Source organism: Saccopteryx leptura, chromosome 11, assembly GCF_036850995.1.
Source record: "Saccopteryx leptura isolate mSacLep1 chromosome 11, mSacLep1_pri_phased_curated, whole genome shotgun sequence".
Lineage (NCBI taxonomy): Eukaryota > Metazoa > Chordata > Mammalia > Chiroptera > Emballonuridae > Saccopteryx > Saccopteryx leptura.
The window spans coordinates 1832394-1850932 of record NC_089513.1 but is presented as its reverse complement, the minus strand read 5'-3'; the positions used below and the strand labels follow the sequence as shown (position 1 = coordinate 1850932).

The 18539-nt window shown below is 53.4% G+C and overlaps 1 protein-coding gene across 6 annotated transcripts in view; it reads right to left on the bottom strand.

The window, feature by feature from the left end:
* Positions 1 to 18539, bottom strand: part of MBP (myelin basic protein) — an 81648-nt gene that overhangs the window by 28182 nt on the left and 34927 nt on the right. For all 6 annotated transcript variants that reach the window (XM_066353096.1, XM_066353095.1, XM_066353097.1 and 3 more), the window contains exon 3: positions 14899 to 14986. In XM_066353096.1, coding sequence (XP_066209193.1) covers positions 14899 to 14986 — 88 coding nt within the window. The remainder of the gene's footprint in view (positions 1 to 14898; positions 14987 to 18539) is intronic.

Here is an 18539-nt window from a genome sequence, read left to right as displayed (position 1 = left end):
CGTTTATGATCTAACCCCACTTGGGCATAAGCTAAAATGTTGGGAGCATTATTTGACAAAAAGGTATTTTTAGTGTTCTGGTAAAAAAGGAGCTTTCCCCTGCTTTTTTCCATTTCTGCCCTAAAGGGCCTGGGAGGGACGAGTGCGTGGGGCGCTTAGGGCTCTGCCTCCAGCTGCCAGGAGGGACGAGTGCGTGGGGCGCTTAGGGCTCTGCCTCCAGCTGCCAGGAGGGACGAGTGCGTGGGGCGCTTAGGGCTCTGCCTCCAGCTGCCAGGAGGGACGAGTGCGTGGGGCGCTTAGGGCTCTGCCTCCAGCTGCCAGGAGGGAGGAGTGCGTGGGGCGCTTAGGGCTCTGCCTCCAGCTGCCAGGAGGGACGAGTGCGTGGGGCGCTTAGGGCTCTGCCTCCAGCTGCCAGGAGGGACGAGTGCGTGGGGCGCTTAGGGCTCTGCCTCCAGCTGCCAGAGGCTTCTCGCCTCAGAGACTCTGGCTCAGGGCGTTCTGATCTGGTCTCTTCCCTGGAAGCCGCAGCAGGGAGACCACCTGAAGTGAAGATGGGGGCATGTCACGCTGTGTCCTACCTCCTTGCTTTTAACAAAAAAGCATTTCTTTCAAGAAGGGCAACACACCCACATTGCTCTCAAGGTACAAGTTAGGTTTACATGGACGTCAGTTAGTTGGTTTTCTCTCTCATCTTTATTGTTCATCTACGGAAAATGTGGTTTACCCACCCTCTCCTGTAATACCATCCATCCACCTGCCCGTCCAACAATCTGCTCACTGACATCTACCCAACAGCGTCCATTCAGCGTTCATCTGTCTAGCCGCCCACCCACCTGGACATCCAGTCCTCCCCCCATCTGTGCAGCCATCTACCCATCCGCCCACTCATCCACCTGCCCACCCATCATCTATCCACCCGTCCACCCCACCTACCCACCCATTCATCTACCCACCCAGCCAGCCAGCTCTTCAGCCACCCAACCACCCACCCATCCACTCACCCACCTAACTACCCATCCACCCTTCCACCTAACTACCCATCCACCCTTCCACCCCTTACTAAGTACCTCATATGTGCAATGTCCCATGTTAGATGTTTGGGTCACGGTGATGAACAAGAGGGGTCCTTGTCTCATAATCATAAGACAGAAATGGATGCATTGGTGAAATCATGTCCCCAAACTGTATGTCCAGGTCCCACACCCCTTGGCACCTAGGAAGGTGACCCTGTTTAGAAATGGGTCTTTTGTAGGTCTCCTTAAGGGAAGATAGGGTCAGACTGGAGCCGAGTGGGCGCTGGCCGGATGACCGGAATCTCACTAAGAGGAGGGACTTAGACACCCGGGAAGAGGCCACGGGGAGATGCCGCAGGGGCTAAGCTGATGTGTCTACAAGACAAGGGATGGCTAGGGCTTCTGGGAACACCAGAAGGTGGCCTTCAGGGACGGCAGTCCTGCCGCCAGCTGGGGTCTGCCTTCTGGCCTCCAGACTGAGAGGAGAAATTCTTCTTGTTTCAAGTCACCTGGTTTGTGGTCATTTGTCACAACAGCCACAGGAAGTGGTTAGAACGTGCCATTTCATACCGACTAATAATAGGAACAAACACAGAGACACCGGAAGGCCCCTGGAGGGACATTTGGGGAAATGAGACGGTGGCCACGTGAGCCCTGGGGTGGGGTTGGGTGCTCCTGTGGAGACTAGGACACCCAGGGTGGGGCCCAGGCAGAAGAAGCTTGGCGTGTCCTCCAGGAAGAAGCAGCGAAGCCCAGAGACTGAGGGGGGAGCAGATGGGGGAGGGGAGAGGTGAGGCAGAAGGTGGGGGTCTACGGCCAGACTGCGCAGGGCTTTCAGGGCTGAGCAAGGGGCTGGCCATCCCCCCACCCCCAGAGCAACGGGAGATGCCAGCAGGTGTGTGTGTGTGTGGGGCACAGAGACCAGACTTTAGGAAGAAGAAGGCTGGGCTTGCAGTTGAGGGCAGATGTGAGGGGCTGTCGTCCAGAAGAGATGAGGGTGCTCTGAGTGGGGGCAGGCAGGGACGGGAAGAGGACCATCGAGGGGTCACTGCATATGACGACGGGTGACGCAGTCATTTTCCCTGGTCATCTCTAGGTGACGAGTTTGTCTATCCACAATGCAAACTTCAACACACATATAAATAGCAAAAGGCAAGAAATTCTCTGCAGTCTTCCAATAAAATCACAGGGCTCAGGGATGGTACCACAATGGACAGTCCTCACGCAGTCAACGCATTGGTCTCTATTGGCAAGGCAGAGTAACTGACTGTCAATGACTACCACCACTGCTTGCAAGTGAGGAAGCCCAAGGTAAGCAGTCAGTGCCCAGGACACCCGGGACCTCGTCTGTGCTCCTGGGAGTCAGGGGTGCCTGTGGCGGCCACGCACACGCCCTGGAACTGGGCTTGTCGGACGCGGCATGTCTCCCACGACCACCGATTCTGTCCACGCACGTGGGAATGCCAACATCTACAGCCCATCTGTGAAAACACTCTGTGGCACCCTCAGCACATGAAGACACGGTGGCCAGCCCGGGGCCGTGGGGACTTTGTAGGGCGTGAAGCTAGCTTCGCGGTGGCCCCAGGAAGAGCCTGATTTTCTAGCTGTGCTTCAGGTTCTGGGGCTATAAGGAATCTGCACAAACGTGGAGGGAAACAGTGGCTGCATTGTCCCGGGTCTGATGCAGGAACGAACATGAGAGCTGCTGAATACTGACATGTTCACAACAGTTGGGCTTTGTGTCCCTGACTGTGGGCATTTGTGAGGTGCAGAGTAGGGCATCTGCGCCCCGACAGCAGCCTCTCCCTGTGCGCAAGGGGGACGGGGAGAGCAGAAGTCTGTGGATGTGCGGCGTGTTTTTGTTATTTTGGATGGGCTAGTGCAGTTTTCATTTGCCAGTTAATATCCGCTTTAGTCACACGCGAGCCCAACGCCCGGCTTTGCTGGAGTCACTAATCGTGGAGCCCGGCTTTGCTGGAGTCACTAATCGTGGAGCCCGGCACGTTGCACAAGTATGAGGCTCGGATCTGATGCCGCAGGAACCTTGCCAACTGGATTGCACTGTGGCGTGGACTCTACAGGAGTCTGCAAGAGAACGTCTTAAAAAAAAACTAACAAAACTAATCATTGCAATGCTAGCATAAGCCCCAGAAAACACAGGTGGGCTTGTACTGGCCTGTGGAAGGTGCTGATATTAAAATCACACAGGGGCAGAGAGATGCCAGCCAGGAGCGCGGTGACATCAGGGGACGGCGTTGACCGTTGGAAGAGACTGACGGCTGTCATGACTGAGGGGCTCCTGTCGTGAAGGCCATGGCCACAGCCACGGCTGCCCCACTAACACCCTGTGTCCAGCGGATCCCATATCCATCACCCCTCCCTGGAGAGCAGGGCGCTTGCCTCCTGGGGGGGGCCCTCTGGACCGTGTCTCACAGGACTGACCGGGGCCACCTTCGCTCCTCTTCTTCCCTTCGGCACCACCCACCGGGCTGGCTTCACCCTGACTTCAGAAGAAGGTCCTGGGGGTCCCTGCGTGTCTGTGCCTGGCCCTGCCGGCTGCTCTGCGCAGAGGGGCCGCGGGGCCGTGGAATCTGCCGTGTGGGCCTGGCTGAGAAGGATCCTCCTTGTTTTACAGAACGCGTCTGTCCCGGGTGGGCTGCGCTGGGGGTCAGCGCGGAGGGCGAGGGAACAAAGGCCTCGGTGTGGCTGCGGGCTGCTGTGGCAGAAACCCTGCATGTATGAGAGGCATGCGGCCGCCCGCCTGGCTGCCGCAGGGATCTCTTTAGAACGCTTCTCACAAACGAGCCTTATCAACCCACCCAGTTCTCACGAATGCCTCCTTTGTGTGCCCAGAACATATAGTTTTTATTTGCTCTAAACAGCTCACCCTTGAGCCCTCCCACAGCAGGGGTGGGGCCGGGGGCTCCGCTGTGCCCATCCCGGGGCCTGTGTTTCTTCACCGCGCAACGGGGGAGACCGTCATAGGCCCCGCTTCCCAAGCACAGGGGCCGTGAAGATGGTATTTTAAACAGGGTGTTCCATGGGCACGCTCTGGTGAGTCTCACAGTAACTTTGTCCCAACAATCATGACCTTCAATGGCCACAGAGAAGCAGGCTGTCCCGGCCTTGCTCCCGGCCCCCGACCTGGTCACTTCCTTTACTTGGACTCATTTCAGCCTTTCGTCCCTGTTGTCCTTCCAAATGGCTCTGCAAGCCTCCCGCCGTGTGTGTGTGAGTGTGTGTGAGTGTGTGTGTGTGTGTGTGTGTGTGTGTGTGTGAGAGAGAGAGAGAGCGAGAGAGAGAGAGAGAGAGAGAGAGAGACAGGAGGCAGCCACGACTTCATTTTTGATCTGAGTTGAAAAGCAGTTTCGCCTGACGCGAGGCGTTCACACCCTGAAACTCCTCACAGGCTCGCTGGGCTGGGAGTGATTTGGGGAGGGATCATGTTACCTGCCTGCCGGCCAGTCGGAGCTCGAGCTGCCACCTTCCGCCCGCTGCCCAGCCCGTGCTCAGAGAGGATGCTCAGCCCAGACTCACTCAAGTTCAGGCACGGCCCAGGGTCTCCATGCAGTAGGGTCTGCTTCCAGGCACTTGAGAAGGTGGAAAAGGCCTGTCTTGGCTCTGGGCAGTCTCTGCTCCAACGCCCACCCCCACCCTGACACGGGTCCTATTGTCCTCCTAGGGACCCTAAGAGATATCTCTCGCTTCCTGCTTCCTTTTGTCCAATAGAAATGTCACAACGGACAACTGAAACACGTACCCCAAACAGTGTGACCCCCAACATGCACACACATGGTTTGAGGCATGCCTATGAGGGTGGCACTGGGGGCAGCGGGCACAGGTCAGGTCAAAGGGGAGATCCAAGTGCAGAGCCTTTGCTGCCTGTTGCCGGGCATGTGGTGTGGGTGAGGCCGAGCCGACACTCAGTGCCTGCCCTGCTCCCAACCAGCCCCCGCTGAAGACATGTGCAAGAAGGGAGGGAAAGATGCAGGAGCAAAGGTGACACCTTTTGTGGGAGGTGCAGAGAGGACGTTCCTGGTAGGCAAATAGAACGTGGGAGAAAGGTCTGAAATTACAAGTCAGAATGGTAAGAGGCCAGCCAACGGACACTGATGGGACTGAGGATGTGATGTTTGTGAAGTCCTCTCTGACACTCCTTCACGCTTGTCCCCATGGCCCACAAAAGAGCCCAGGCCACCAGCCCAATTTTGTCTCCTAGGCAACCAGGCTCAGAGGGTCTTATCCCAGCACACAGGCAGCGGGCACCCAAACCCACGTGCTCTGCTTGCCCAAGCCCAGCGCAGAAGTCAGACTTCAGGACCCGGAGTGTGAGAATTTAGTTGCCCCTCAGCCCAGGTGTGTGCCCAGAGAGTGAGCAGCTACCGCCAGTTACGATGTGCAAGGCTGACGCTTCATGCTGGACATGGAAGGTAGTTTTAAACAGATGTCTTTGGTTTAATCTCATGAATAAAATTAATAACAACTACCTTGAAATGAGAAGAAGGCTGTACGCTTGCCAAAAGGAAGCCAGTCCTCTGGGGGGTAATTTATATTTAATTTAGACCCAGGGCCACCGAGATCCTCGACAGGGACCCAGGGCACCAAACTCAGAAGGTGAATGCAGATAAGTGAACGGCACACGACTTTATCTCATGGGACTGGATGTCAGAGGAGAGCTGTCACTTTGATACAGCAACATTGACGTCGGGAGGAGCTGCGAATAAACATTGGGAAAAAGAAAGGGTTTGTGCTCACTTATCACTGAGAGGCTGAGGGGAGAGAGAACCAGAAAGAAACACAGAGATGAGCTTCTAGCACCCTTACTGTCCCCAAAGGAGACGTTTTTCACGCGACCCTTTCATCACGGATCCGAGAGAGGCAAATGCTGTGAAGCTTGTATCATGTGTCTGCATGGCTACGAGTTACCTTCGCTTTCCTAACAATAGGTAAACTGCTCTCACCGTTGAGAAATTTGTTAAAACAGAATCACATATGAATAATAGAACCCCAGGTGCATGGATGAAATGCATCTCTATGCCCCGCATCCATGTCCTGTACAAGGTCAAGACTGAGGGGCTAGGGTTTTCTCATAGTGTCCGTTTTCTTCCCCTTCAAGTCTGAAGTTTGACTGCTAAACCATGACATAATATAAGACGGTCTATTTTGGAAGACTTGACACTAAAAGCAAAAAAACCAAAGAGATTTGTGCAACAGAAGCGACATTATCTACCTGTAACCAGCGAAACGATGTAACCTGTCTAGTGACCACGGCGTTACAAAAGCAAGCCAGAGAGGAGCGGCCATGGCGGAGGTAAAGCCAAACCAGGAGTCGCAGTCAAGTGCAGGTGTGCATGTTGAAGGCATGACTATCCAACATCTACCTGCAATTTTTCCAGATTAAAGACAGGAGAGGAGGCGGATGTGCAGAAAGCGGTAAGCTTCCCAATGCCCTGGGCAACAGCAGGTCCAAGAAGACCTGACCCAGGGCATTGGGTCACCTTGCTTTGGCATTTTGCCTTTGTCAGGTGAACAGGGAGCAAGAGCCCACCCAGCATGAACTCCTTTTGACAGGCATCCCTTTCCTTAGCTACGACATAGAATCAAGTTTAAACCCCACTCTTAAAAAAAAAGATTTGTATTATTTGGTAACTATTCAGAGGATACTTTGATCATTCATTACTCGGACAACCATCAGAAACAGTCACCATGTATATAGACTCAGTTTTGCAGGACCCCTGGGCATAATCCATGGGTTACAATGTAAAACCTTCACAGATACATCCACTCTTGGGCGTTTTGGTAAAGAGAGGGCTTACTTTTAAATCTTTTCTTGGGGACAGTCGCAGATCTGCACGGCAGCACTTTCTGTCCCTGGAGGCCACAGGAACAATGGTGTCAAATGTCTGGTGTGAGGACGGGGGCCCTGCACACAATGTCTGCTTTTCACAGGCAGTCGGGCCCAGCACCGGGGAGGTGCCTGCGGCTCAGTGGGTACCAGCCAGCGGCAGACACTGCTATCTTTTAAGGATAAAAATAACTTTCAAATTCTTCAAGTATGGGAATAGAGTTAGTGAAATACTTACCAAAAAACCCTCAGGCAGCAAAACAGGAATTTTCAGGAAAAAAAAAGGTAATGTAACAATTAGATACATGGGAATAAAGGAGATATTCTAAGATATTTATAAAAAACCAGTATCCATCTCTGCTGCTTTAACTATTTCTAGGCATATATTATTTTAGCCAATGCATACTAGTAGTATTTTAGATGGCATAGTATTCGGGGGGTGTTGTTTATTTTCTTTTTTAGAAATCATTCTGAGATACTTATTCATCAGTATATAATCAGTCACCATTTACATTTTATAGAGTTTCCAACTGAAGAAATAAAAAATATTCCCAATCTGTTCATTTAGTGGAAATAGATTCTTTAAGAGGGTTATTTATGAAAATTCTAACCTAATCACAACGAGTACTTACAATAATGTCTTTTAATGTTTTGTTGCGTGAACCTGGAATAGACCGATAATTTCATAAGGAAATCATCACATATAGAAAGTCAACATTTGCATGTCACGATAAATTCATATACTCTTACGTATGGACGTACGTGTACTAACAAGTTCTCCAAAATAGATAAAAAATTCTCCATGACTCTCACTGTAACATTTTAAATTTTTATCCCATCGATGATTGGGTGTTATTTCCTACTAGTCTTGGGTAATTTCCAAGGGGTCCTGGTGTCTGAGTAGCTAAAGGATGGAGTTGTATGACATCATCTGTCCGGCGCTGTGACAGGCACCGGGGTTCTGGGTTGGTGTCATTGCCCTGCTTAGTTCTGATTGCCAAGGTTCGTACTGCTCACAGCAGGGCGGGAGTGGGTTGCCAAGTCCCCCTTTCCCCTGAATCTCCACAAATGTCCACCTGTGGTGCATGAGACCTCTTTGTTCCAAAGTAGTTTGTAGGGGATAAAGCTTTTCATCTCCACTTGCTCTGTCACAGGTTGAGAAGCTGCTTGGCGTTGTGATGGGTGTGTGTGTGTGTGACAGTTTATCCACGTGATTCCTCGTGGACCCAGAGTGGAGTGAGAAGGAATGTCCAACACGGAGGTCGGTCTGCCTACCTCTGTCTAACACATGGCGTCCATGGGAGTTGCTCACATGCCAGCCCAGAGAGGATGTCTCTCCTGTGATCTCACTGAAGTGACTACTAACCCCACTTAATTGTCATTACAGTGACAACTGCCTGCTGGGGACGACTGCCCTCCAGGCAGAGCTGTGGTGACCGACCTCATGTACAAACAGTGGCACCTTCAGACACAGGTCCCACCTGCTGGGCCTGCCGGTGTCTGAAGCAGACACAGGTCCCACCTGCTGGGCCTGCCGGTGTCTGAAGCAGACACAGGTCCCACCTGCTGGGCCTGCCGGTGTCTGAAGCAGACACAGGTCCCACCTGCTGGGCCTGCCGGTGTCTGAAGCCGCCACTAACGGTGGGGGGAGGGGGATGACACCGCCAAGGGGCTCAGGTCCTGCCCCCCCCTCCTGCCCTGCCGCTGTGTGTGTGTGAGTGTTGTAGAGCGTCTGAGTGTGTGTGACTGTCGCTGTGCACTGTGAGAGTGTGCGAGTGAGTGTGCTGACTTCTGCGGCCAGCCCCCCTTGTCCCTGCTTCCGGGGCAGGTCCCACTTTCCGGTGACCAGACCTCTGGTTAGAACACCTGTCCACTGGGTCAGTGGTTCCTAACAGAGGTTCCAGGAGAAAGAAATAAGACCATGAAGACCCAATTTGTGGGAACAATTTAAATTAAAAAGTTTGGACTGGAGGTAACTTTCTAAAACAATCAGATAACATATAAGACGCAACCCTCCAGGAGGGTCCTTACTGTCAGAGGGGCTGGGGCAAAGGCAGGAGTGTCCCCTTATGCAGATCATCTGTCACATGGACCATGGTTGGACCGCTGCCCTGAAACGAGGCCAGCCTGAGACTCACGGCATCTACCTACCGGCACATCCTGAGTTTGGCGTGAACAAAAGGACGCGCTTTACCCACATTTCATTGGCTAGTGACTGATATAAACAGCGTGAAGTCACCTTTAATGTCCTGGATGATAAAATTGACGTGGCTAACACCGTGTCACATCCACTGTCCGTGTCGAAGGCCCCCTGCCATGGTCATCACAGCCCAGGTCCTGAGAGGTCCCCTGGGGGTGCAGCTGTGGGTGGGGCTGGTTCTGAACGGAGCCTCTGGGTTCTGGAGGTGGGGGGCTAAGGGCCGGCAGTGCCGATGGAGTGTGGGGACACGGCAGTGACTCAGCAGTGACACAGGCACTGGAGAAAGTGAAAAGCAGGGTCACAGCACCTCCCAATCTGCAGGGGGGGAGGGCAGGCAGGGGGCTCTGTGGGGAGAGGTGTGCGCACGGGCTGCCCGCTGTGGACCGTCCCCCCTGCAGGGACTGTTCTTCCCGTGGCCACTGACCAGCCCGGGGGTCTTGGTGGCTGAGGAATCCAGGGAGACAGTCCCATAGCCACACTGCAGCTCCCGACTCCACGTAACAAATGCTACCGGGTGTGGAGTGAGATTAAAAACAGTAACATTGAGTGACAGAAACTGAATATGGGTGCTTTCACATCAGGACCCGAGATTCTGAGTCCCAGGTCTCGAGCTGGGACAGGCCGCTGCTCAGCAGCTATGCCCATCACAGCTGCTATTTGTGCCCTTGTGAGGTCTGTACCCGTCTTTGTTCTGGAAGTTGCTCAGTTGTCCCATTGTGGCTCTGCTGGCCGTAAGTGACCTCTAGTCCCATATGTCATTCCGAAGGCTGGGACCTGTGGGGTGGGCATGCAGGGCAGGCAGCAGTGGTCTCCTTTGCCCTGCGGTGCCCCCCAGCTCGGCTGCACTGCCAACTCACTGCCCCCAGCAACCAGCCTCTGTTGGGCCACAGTGTCATCAGGTCCTGCACCCGGCAGGACGGCGGGACAGGATGTGCTGTGCTAACCAAGAACACAGCAGGCGAGCCCTGGCCACCACCTCCTCCCACCGGCACGGACCACTCTCCACCTTCACACAGCCGTGCTGCCCGCTGCCCGCTGCCCAGCCTCCTTCCTGGGCTGGGCATTGTCCTCCCTCATCTGATCTCACCTGTGGAGACACAGGGCGGTGCGTGGAGCCTGTGTCAGCCCACGCCCTCCCGGGAGACACCTCCGGTCTCTCTCTTTAGAATGAGATATAGGGATGTCTGTCTCCTAAGGTTAGAAGGCCGGGTGGAAGCTGACCCACCCAGCTTCCCCTGTGACAGGTCAGTGTGGCCTTCGGGAGTTGGGGGACACTAGCAGGGCCTCTGGTGTCACGAGACATTGCCCAGCCGGAGTCCACACCTGCGTCCGCAGTGACACCTACTGTTTCCTGGTTCCAGCCTGTCCTCACCGTCACTGGGGTGCTTGCAGGGAGGCGCTGTGGGCAGGGACACTGGAAGGGTGGACGCTGGACACTTTAGGACCCAGGGGATGAGCTCCTTAGTGGGAGCAGACTGCTGTCCTCAGCACGCAGGGGCCACGTGGTTGGGCTTTTACCTTCACGTGGAGTCACATTGTAGGTCAGACAACTATACCAATGACGGCCATGTCTGCAGACACCCTTTCCACGTAAACTCTCTAGTGAGAGTAACCTTGGCAATTTGTCATTTAAACAACAAAGCAACTCTGATTGTCGGAGATATTTTGTGTAGACAGATCATATATATGTAAATACACCCACCCACGTAGACACACATGTGTGAGCATACCACACATTTGTACACATGTGCATGCTTACACACACAGCTCACACATGCATGCTTGCACATACATCTGAACACACACCTGTGCACACACCACACACATTTCCACACAAGTGCATGTGCACACTTGTACACAGGTCACACACAGCCCACATTTGTACGCTTACACATGTACACACATGCTCTGAGGCACAACCTCACACACTTTTGCACGTCAGCTGCTTGGCAGTGGCCCAGAGGCAGAGTTTCCCTGCGTCAAGAGCTCAGGCCTCAGGACACACGGTCCAGGCGGCCTTTTCCATGATTACAGCAGTTTGCAGAGGCCGTCTCGGGGAGGGTAGGGGACAGGGCTGCAGGGCAAGGCGGGGTTCCCCAACCACCCCCTCAGATGCCACTGACCAGGCCCCAGGGACCTTACCATGTGAGGGAAATTAGCCTCAGAGCAGAAAAGCCAGCCATAGGGGAAAGCCACCCACACGCATAATTCAATAATGCATTTGACTGCCACAGGTCACGCTGGCTTCAGACAGAGCCCCGGCACCTGGCAGGCAACAGCCCTTGCCCGCTGGCCCCCCTCTGGCCGTCCCACAGGTGGCAGTTCATGGAGCTGTCCTGTTGGAGCTGCAGGACCAATGGCACCAGCTAGTCCACTATCTGAGCAATGAACCGGCAGGCATTTTCCTGGTGATTTTCGGTAGAACGTGGCCCTACTCGCACCGTGCAAGGTGCTGTCCGCTGGAGCCGGGCAGTGGTGCTCTCCCGACTCAGCATCCTTCCCGATGACCCTGAGGACTCGGATGGGCCCCTCCTTACAGCTCGAACTCCGTGGACTTGGGTCCCGGCTGAAAGGAGCCATGGTTCTGGAAAGAGCAGGGGCGCCCTCTCTTGGGGACTCCTCTCCTTTGTCAGTGTCACTGAGGGAGACCCCAGCTCTGCTCCCCTCAGCTGACGTTGACGTACCTGACCTCACTGAGCCCTGCGGCCGGGCGGTGGGGGGACTTGAGGGAAGGATTGGGCGACGGCACCTTCCTTCCAGCCTGGTTTTCAAACGACGAGGACAGTGTGTGTCACGTGTGGGTGTGTGGTTTTAATAAAAGCCCAGTGACCGGCCTACTGCAAAACAACCTGCTTCTCCAAAGCTCAGGCAACACCCTGACAACGTCTGCTTCCTCTTCGGGTAGCCTAGGAGAGACTGCCCTGAAGTATCCGGGTCAGGAAACCAACGACAGAAAGCGATTTAAAATGTGATTTCAATTTTCAATTTTTTGAGGAATCTCCATACTGTTTTCCACAGAGGCTGCACCAGTCTGCATTCCCACCAGCAGTGCAGGAGGGTTCCCTTTTCTCCACATCCTCGCCAGCATTTATTTTGTGTTGTTTTGTTGATGAGCGCCATTCTAACGGGTGTGAGGTGATATCTCATTGTGGTTTTAATTTGAAAATCGAACTGCCTTTTGACCCAGCCATCCCACTTTTAGGAATAGACCCCAAGGACACCATAGAACGGTTCCAGAAGGAGAAATGCACCCCCATGTTTATAGCAGCATTGTTCACAATAGCGAAGATCTGGAAACAGCCCAAGTGTCCGTCAGAGGACGAGTGGATTAAAAAGCTTTGGTACATATATACTATGGAATACTACTCAGCCATAAGAAATGATGACATTGGATCATTTACAACATGGATGGACCTTGATAACATTATACGGAGTGAAGTAAGTAAATCAGAAAAAAACTAAGAACTATATGAACCCATGCATAGATGGGACATAAAAATGAGACTCAGAGACATGGACAAGAATGTGATGGTAACAGGGAGTGGGGTGGAGGGGTGGGGAGGGGGCGAGGAAGGAGAGGGAGGGAGTGGGGGGAGGGTAGGGGCACAAAGAAAACCAGATAGAAGGTGACAGAGGACGATTTGACTTTGAGTGAGGGGTATGCAGCATAATCAAAGGTCAAAATAATCTGAAGATGTTTTCTTGGAACATATGTACCCTGATTTATCAATGTCACTGCATTAAAATTAATAAAAATAAGATTAAAAAATGTGATTTCATGTGTTATCTGCTTAGCTCTAAAAAACAGCCTTCCAGCGGGATTTTCCCCAGGCCATGGAAAAGGAAACAGCAGTCCTGGGCAGTAGCGTGGGGGGAGGGGCAAGGGGGTCTATCATGCCCCGGGCACCAAGACAAACAAGCAAAGCACAGTGGAAGGGGAGGGGGCGCCAATAAAGAGTCGTGCCCGGGCGCCAGTTATGTTTGCTATGCCACTGGTCCTGGGTGAGTGGCAGGCACCGGCTGGGCAGAGCCAGGAGCAAGGAGGCCTGGTGTGTGCACCCTGTGGTTTGAGCACACGCCATGTGGCTGGCCGTCCTCAGTCCCCGGCCACACACTGTCCAAGGTCACTGGTCAGTCCTCAGTGGGGACTCTGCCCAGCCCAAGGACGACACAGAGACCTGACTGCCGTGCGGCAATGACTAGGTGACAGACAAGGGGACTGCTCAGTCCTCACCGCCTGGATCTTTCTGACATGGGGACAGAATGACTTGCAGGGTCTGGGAGGTGACGGTGGCCTGGCTGCCAATGACTCGTGGTTCAGAGAACGTCACGAAGGCCTGGCTCCTTCTCCCACTCGAGGAATTTCTGTTTGGTTAAGAGAAGATGGGCGGCCGGGAGGTCACCGCACTTTCTCCTGCAGACCAGGGTTTCTGTGGATCCCAGGAAAGAATTAGGAATGGGGAACACTAGGTGCCAAGCAGATGCCCAGCAGCCCTGTGGGGCCTCACACCGCCCGCATGACTCAGGGCCCAGAGTGACGGGAACCTGGGAGGCCCTGGGCCGCCTCGCTCACGGTCAGATCCTCCCACATTCCCTCCACCGTGACTCAGCCTGAGTCGAGTATCAGCGGTGCCTGCTGCAGGGGTGGCGGTGAGGGTGCCGTCTCCTGACCCCTGGACAGCCGAGAGCCCGGCAGGTGCCAGGCACGCTCATCCCGCTGACACAGGAGCGGCTCAGCGACCCGGGCACGGGGACATCACGGCACACGGGACAGGCTGAAGCCCGCTCGTGGTGACTCCTCCCAGGAAAAGACAAATCCAAGCTTGCAACACGACCAAAGTATATATTCGCATTTCCACTGGTTTTCACATCCCACTCAGGATAGTCATTCTCCAAGCTGGGCTTCTGTATGAGGAGGGGAGGGGGCCGCCTTTGGAGGGGCCGCGGGAATCGTGCCCTGTCCTTCATTTGGAAGGAAAGGCGTGTTCCAGACCCCTTTCCCTCTGTGTCACATACATGTATCTACACGGTGTGTGTGTCTGATAGTAACAAGGTGGTCGTCATGGTGATGAAAAATCCTAATGCAAGCAAGCAGGAGACTGTTGATCAAGATGATGCTTGCTGTAAAAGTGCGCTGGGCCAACATAATTCTCAAATGTACTCTCAAAACCTAAAACGGGACATTGACATGTCATTTCCTTGCCTGTGTTTATACACACATGGAGTTGGAGCGCAGGAGGAACGAGATGGTGTGAAGAAACCTTCCCTTTAGAGGTTCACAAACAGACCTTGTCTTGAAAGAAGCCACATGCAGACAGGCCACTGAAAGCTGGCCACGCTGCCCTCCCCCGATAATTGGAAGAGCGCACGGGGGCCCCCGCCAGCCAGGGGTGCTGCCTCCGCCCTTTGCTCCGTCCATGGTATCAAGGCTCCAGGCACCTTTCACTTCCTCGCTCGTGATTTTTCTATGGGCACCGTTTGGCTTCCCAGCGCCCACACAGGCATGAGCCGATCAGACAAATACCGCACAGAAGGGGAAATCTGAGACCCCTCCCCTCCCCGTGTGCTGAAGAAGAGCAAGCGGAACAGACCCAGAGCAGGCAGACACAAGACGGGCAGCTCCCGGTCCCTGGGTGGTTGCATCGGGACCACGGGTTGTGAGACGCCCATGAAAGGCTCACCCCCACAGTGCTGCAGTCACACTTTCAACAATGAGCACAGTCACGGATGACCCATGGGACCAAAACAAAACAAAACTGAACCCTTCCCCGAAGGCAAAGGCACGTGCACACATACAGCTGTCATACGATATCACGTCTCCAGATTACAACCTCACATACCGAATACATCGTTGTCTCCCGAGGTCTCACGGGAAGGTTCATGAAGCTGCCTCTTTTTCTCAGGTGCTCCTCTGTTAGCGTCACCATCCTGGAAAACAGAGCAAAACGGCGCTTTATCAACAAAACAATGTACTGCATGCCTGTCCTCACGACGCACCCTGTTGTGGACCATCGCCTTCTTGCGTAGGGCTCACTCGGTTCAGGAGTTCAGGTGGGTTTTCCGTATAGGACCCTGAACTCCCCCAGCTGGTTCTCTCTGCCTGGGTGTGGAGCTTTCTCTTGTCCTGGAGGGGTGGGGGTAGCGTTTCATGCAGAAGAAACTGAGTATCACCCCAGATAAAGTAAATGATCCTCATCCCAGCCCTATTTTCTAGCGTGTTGACATGGTTAAAATCATCTCCCGGTGTGGTTGGGGGTGCGGTAGGCAGGGTCCCTCCTGGGACTAGGGGACAAACATCCACAGCCTTTCTCAGAGGACAAGACAAACAAGCCTTGCTGTCTGTCTGCTTGCAGCACCCTCGCCCCTGCCCTCTGACTCTGGTGTGGGCAGAGGTCCGGGAACTCTGACCCCACTCGGCCTCCATCCCCCTCGGTGTCCCTCCGCCCAGTGGCCTTCCTAACCCCTGCCCCTGAGAATGGACATCGTCACCAATACCTTGTTTGCTCATTCCTCTTACCCTGCTGCACTGTACACTTTTTAAGAGTGGGGAGCATGCTTCTACACTTTTCTGCCCCCAAACCTCACAAGGCCTGACACCGGCCAGTGCTGGAGAGAAAACATCTCCGTTTTATCCTGTGTCAGAGTGGTCGAAATAGACAGCTTCTGTTCCAGCAACGGGAACCAAATGTGGGTGAATATATACCATATTTTTTCCTCCATAAGATGCACCAGACCATAAGACATACTTAGGGTTTCAAGGAGGAAAGTAAGAAACAAAAATATTCTGGACCGAATGCTGTGTTAAAATATTTAATAAAATACTGTATTTTTTTGCTCCATAAGATGCACAGGCATTTCCCCCTCCACTTTTGGGGGAAAAAAACTGCGTCTATGTAGCAAAAAATATGGTATATATTTTATGTCTCCCTGTTTAATTGTAGAAGAGATTAAAGCTTGGAACAGGAAGAATTTCTTAACAGTTTCTTTTGCCAACGACAATTTTGAGTCCTAGGATTTGTTTCGCATCTGGTGTCTCAGCTGGTATCAGTCCTGTTCGGCACCAAGTACAAAATAATACAATTTTTATTTGAGAAGCCATTCATGATGACAACTTAGTGACCACTTTATTCGCTGTGGACGCGGCAGCCCATGCTTTAACATCTAAAACCGGGGGGCCCCTTTCAACCTGTCGCATCTTCCCCTGAGAATGGGGGGCATCTCCTCCTTCTTCCTGGTAAGGTGAGTGAGGTGGAGTCTCCGAGGTGAGGGTGTTGCAGGTTCAGAGTCAGAGCTGAGGTCCAAAGCAGAGGGATGGAGGTTGGCCACACGGTCATAGTCTCCCGGGTCCATGGCTGAGGCCAGAGAGGCAAAGACAACTCCTCCCTGTTCCACAGCTGCTCCCTGTGCTGACGTCTGACCTGTTACAACACTGTGTCCCATCCACTCCTGCCTGAGAGTGGCCACAGGCAGCATGGAGTAGAGAGGATGGGCAGGAACAATCTCAGACGTCACCCGCCTTCTTGGGTCTTGTTTCCTTCTCCATGCCAGCGATGTGGGCACGGCGGGTGGGACCGGGCAAGGGCAGTGTCTTTGTTGACTGCAAAAATCTGGTGACTAATTTCTGTCCAAACAAAAGGCTTGTTCCTGAGACCTGATACCGCTGCTGTCCCACGAATATAAAAACACCCTCGTGTAGAATAACATTTTCAACCTGTGAGATGTCCGCAAGCAAAACAAACGAAACCAAAAGGGTGTGTGTCAAAGGCCATGGGCTTGTCCTGGTGCAGAAAATAAGGGCTTCCTGTAAGCATTACAACACCCAGCGATACCAGGGAAGGCCAGACCCCGTGACCCCGGAACCCCCAGAGGGTCGTGGTCCCAGTGTCCTCTTCCAGAACGGTGTCCATGGCTGCAAGTGTCTAAATGCATTTGAAGTAATTACGGGTTTTTTTGGTTTTTTTCTTCAAAATTCTTGTGCCAGATTCCCCTTCCATCAGCCTAAGAAGATGAGAGTTGCTCTGGGAAAGAGCCTGCTCTCTTTACCATAATAGTTTTAAGGGAAAATGCAATGAGAAACAGATTCTCATGATTGTAAAGGTAGGTTTAAAGGTATTTCCTAAGATCTTTGGGATCTATTAGCCAAGAGCGTCGGCACAAATGTACATCATAAATAAGCCATTGGCCGCATCCCAGCGACTCCTCGTTTTACTTGGCGCTTTTCATTCCTGTGTGATTCAAACGTCCGTCTGGCCGATGCGTCCTCTCCTCCATGGCTGAGCCCTGGAGTGCCGTGTGTATTCACAGCTCGCCGCGCATCTGGTGCCCTCTCTGGTCATTACCCAGGGGCGCAGGGCGGCCTGGGTGCACCCCACCCTGCGACTCAAAGGGGCTGGGTCTTTGGCACCTGCCCAGCTTTCAGCAGTGTTTCTCCTCTTCACGGGTCCCACATGGCCACCTGGAGCAGGAAGGCGTGGGAGGGACTGTGGCGGCCTCAGTGTTGGAAGGGCTTTGAGGTTCTCTGTACCCATAGGGGTGGATGTGTCTTGCATTTCGTAAAGAAACAGCACCTTGCCGATGATGCCTCCTCTTGTCACGGCCAGGAGGATGAGTGTTACCTACAAAGAGGCGCTCAGATCCCCCAAGCAGGCCGCGAGGTGTCCACCAGGGCTGGGTGAGCGTCTGCTCTGGTCTCGGGGAGGACTTGCCCCTAGCAGGCTCGGAGGCCATCTGACGAGCTCAAATCAATGGACATAGCTAAACACAAATCCGGCTGCTTACGGGGTGTCAGGGGACCCAAGCGGGAGACCCAGTGAGTTGGGGGCCCTTGCCTGGGATACAGGAGTCAGGGTCACCCCCTTTAGTGTGGCCTCTGTTTGGGGTCAAACCTTAGTCCTAGCACTATGTGTGTGTGTGGTGGAATAAAAGCAGTTCTTACAATGTCTAGCTTATTAGTCAGCATTTGGGTTTGTCTCTGTAAAAAACAGGACAATTCTTATTCTTGCTCTCAGGTGGATTTGGATAAGTCACAAAAGATACTAGCAAGACACTAAGAGCTTTTGGGATCCAAGCGGAGGCTACGAAGAAACGCGAAAACCAGGATCACGTCCCCCAGCAGAGCAGGACAGACGTCTCAGCCAGGGCTTCTCAACGCTGGCATTTGTGACGTTCCAGGCAAGGAAGTCCTGGGTGTAGGGTAGGCTGTTCTGTGCATGGAGAACGTTTAGCAGCATCTGTGGCCCCACCTGCGGGAGTCGGGGGGTGCCCTGCTGCTGTGACAGCTGGGCAGTGGCAAATGTTCCACCCCTGCCTGGTTCAGAGCCATGGGTCCCGATGGAAAGAAGACTCAGAGAGGTAGCAAAACCTACAAACCCTCTTATTTGTGTCCTCACTGGAATCCGTGATTCATAAAGGTACATCTGTAAGTCATCAAAACTTGACTTCCTGAAAGAACAATTTGAAGGCAGGGGCCACAGGATGAGGA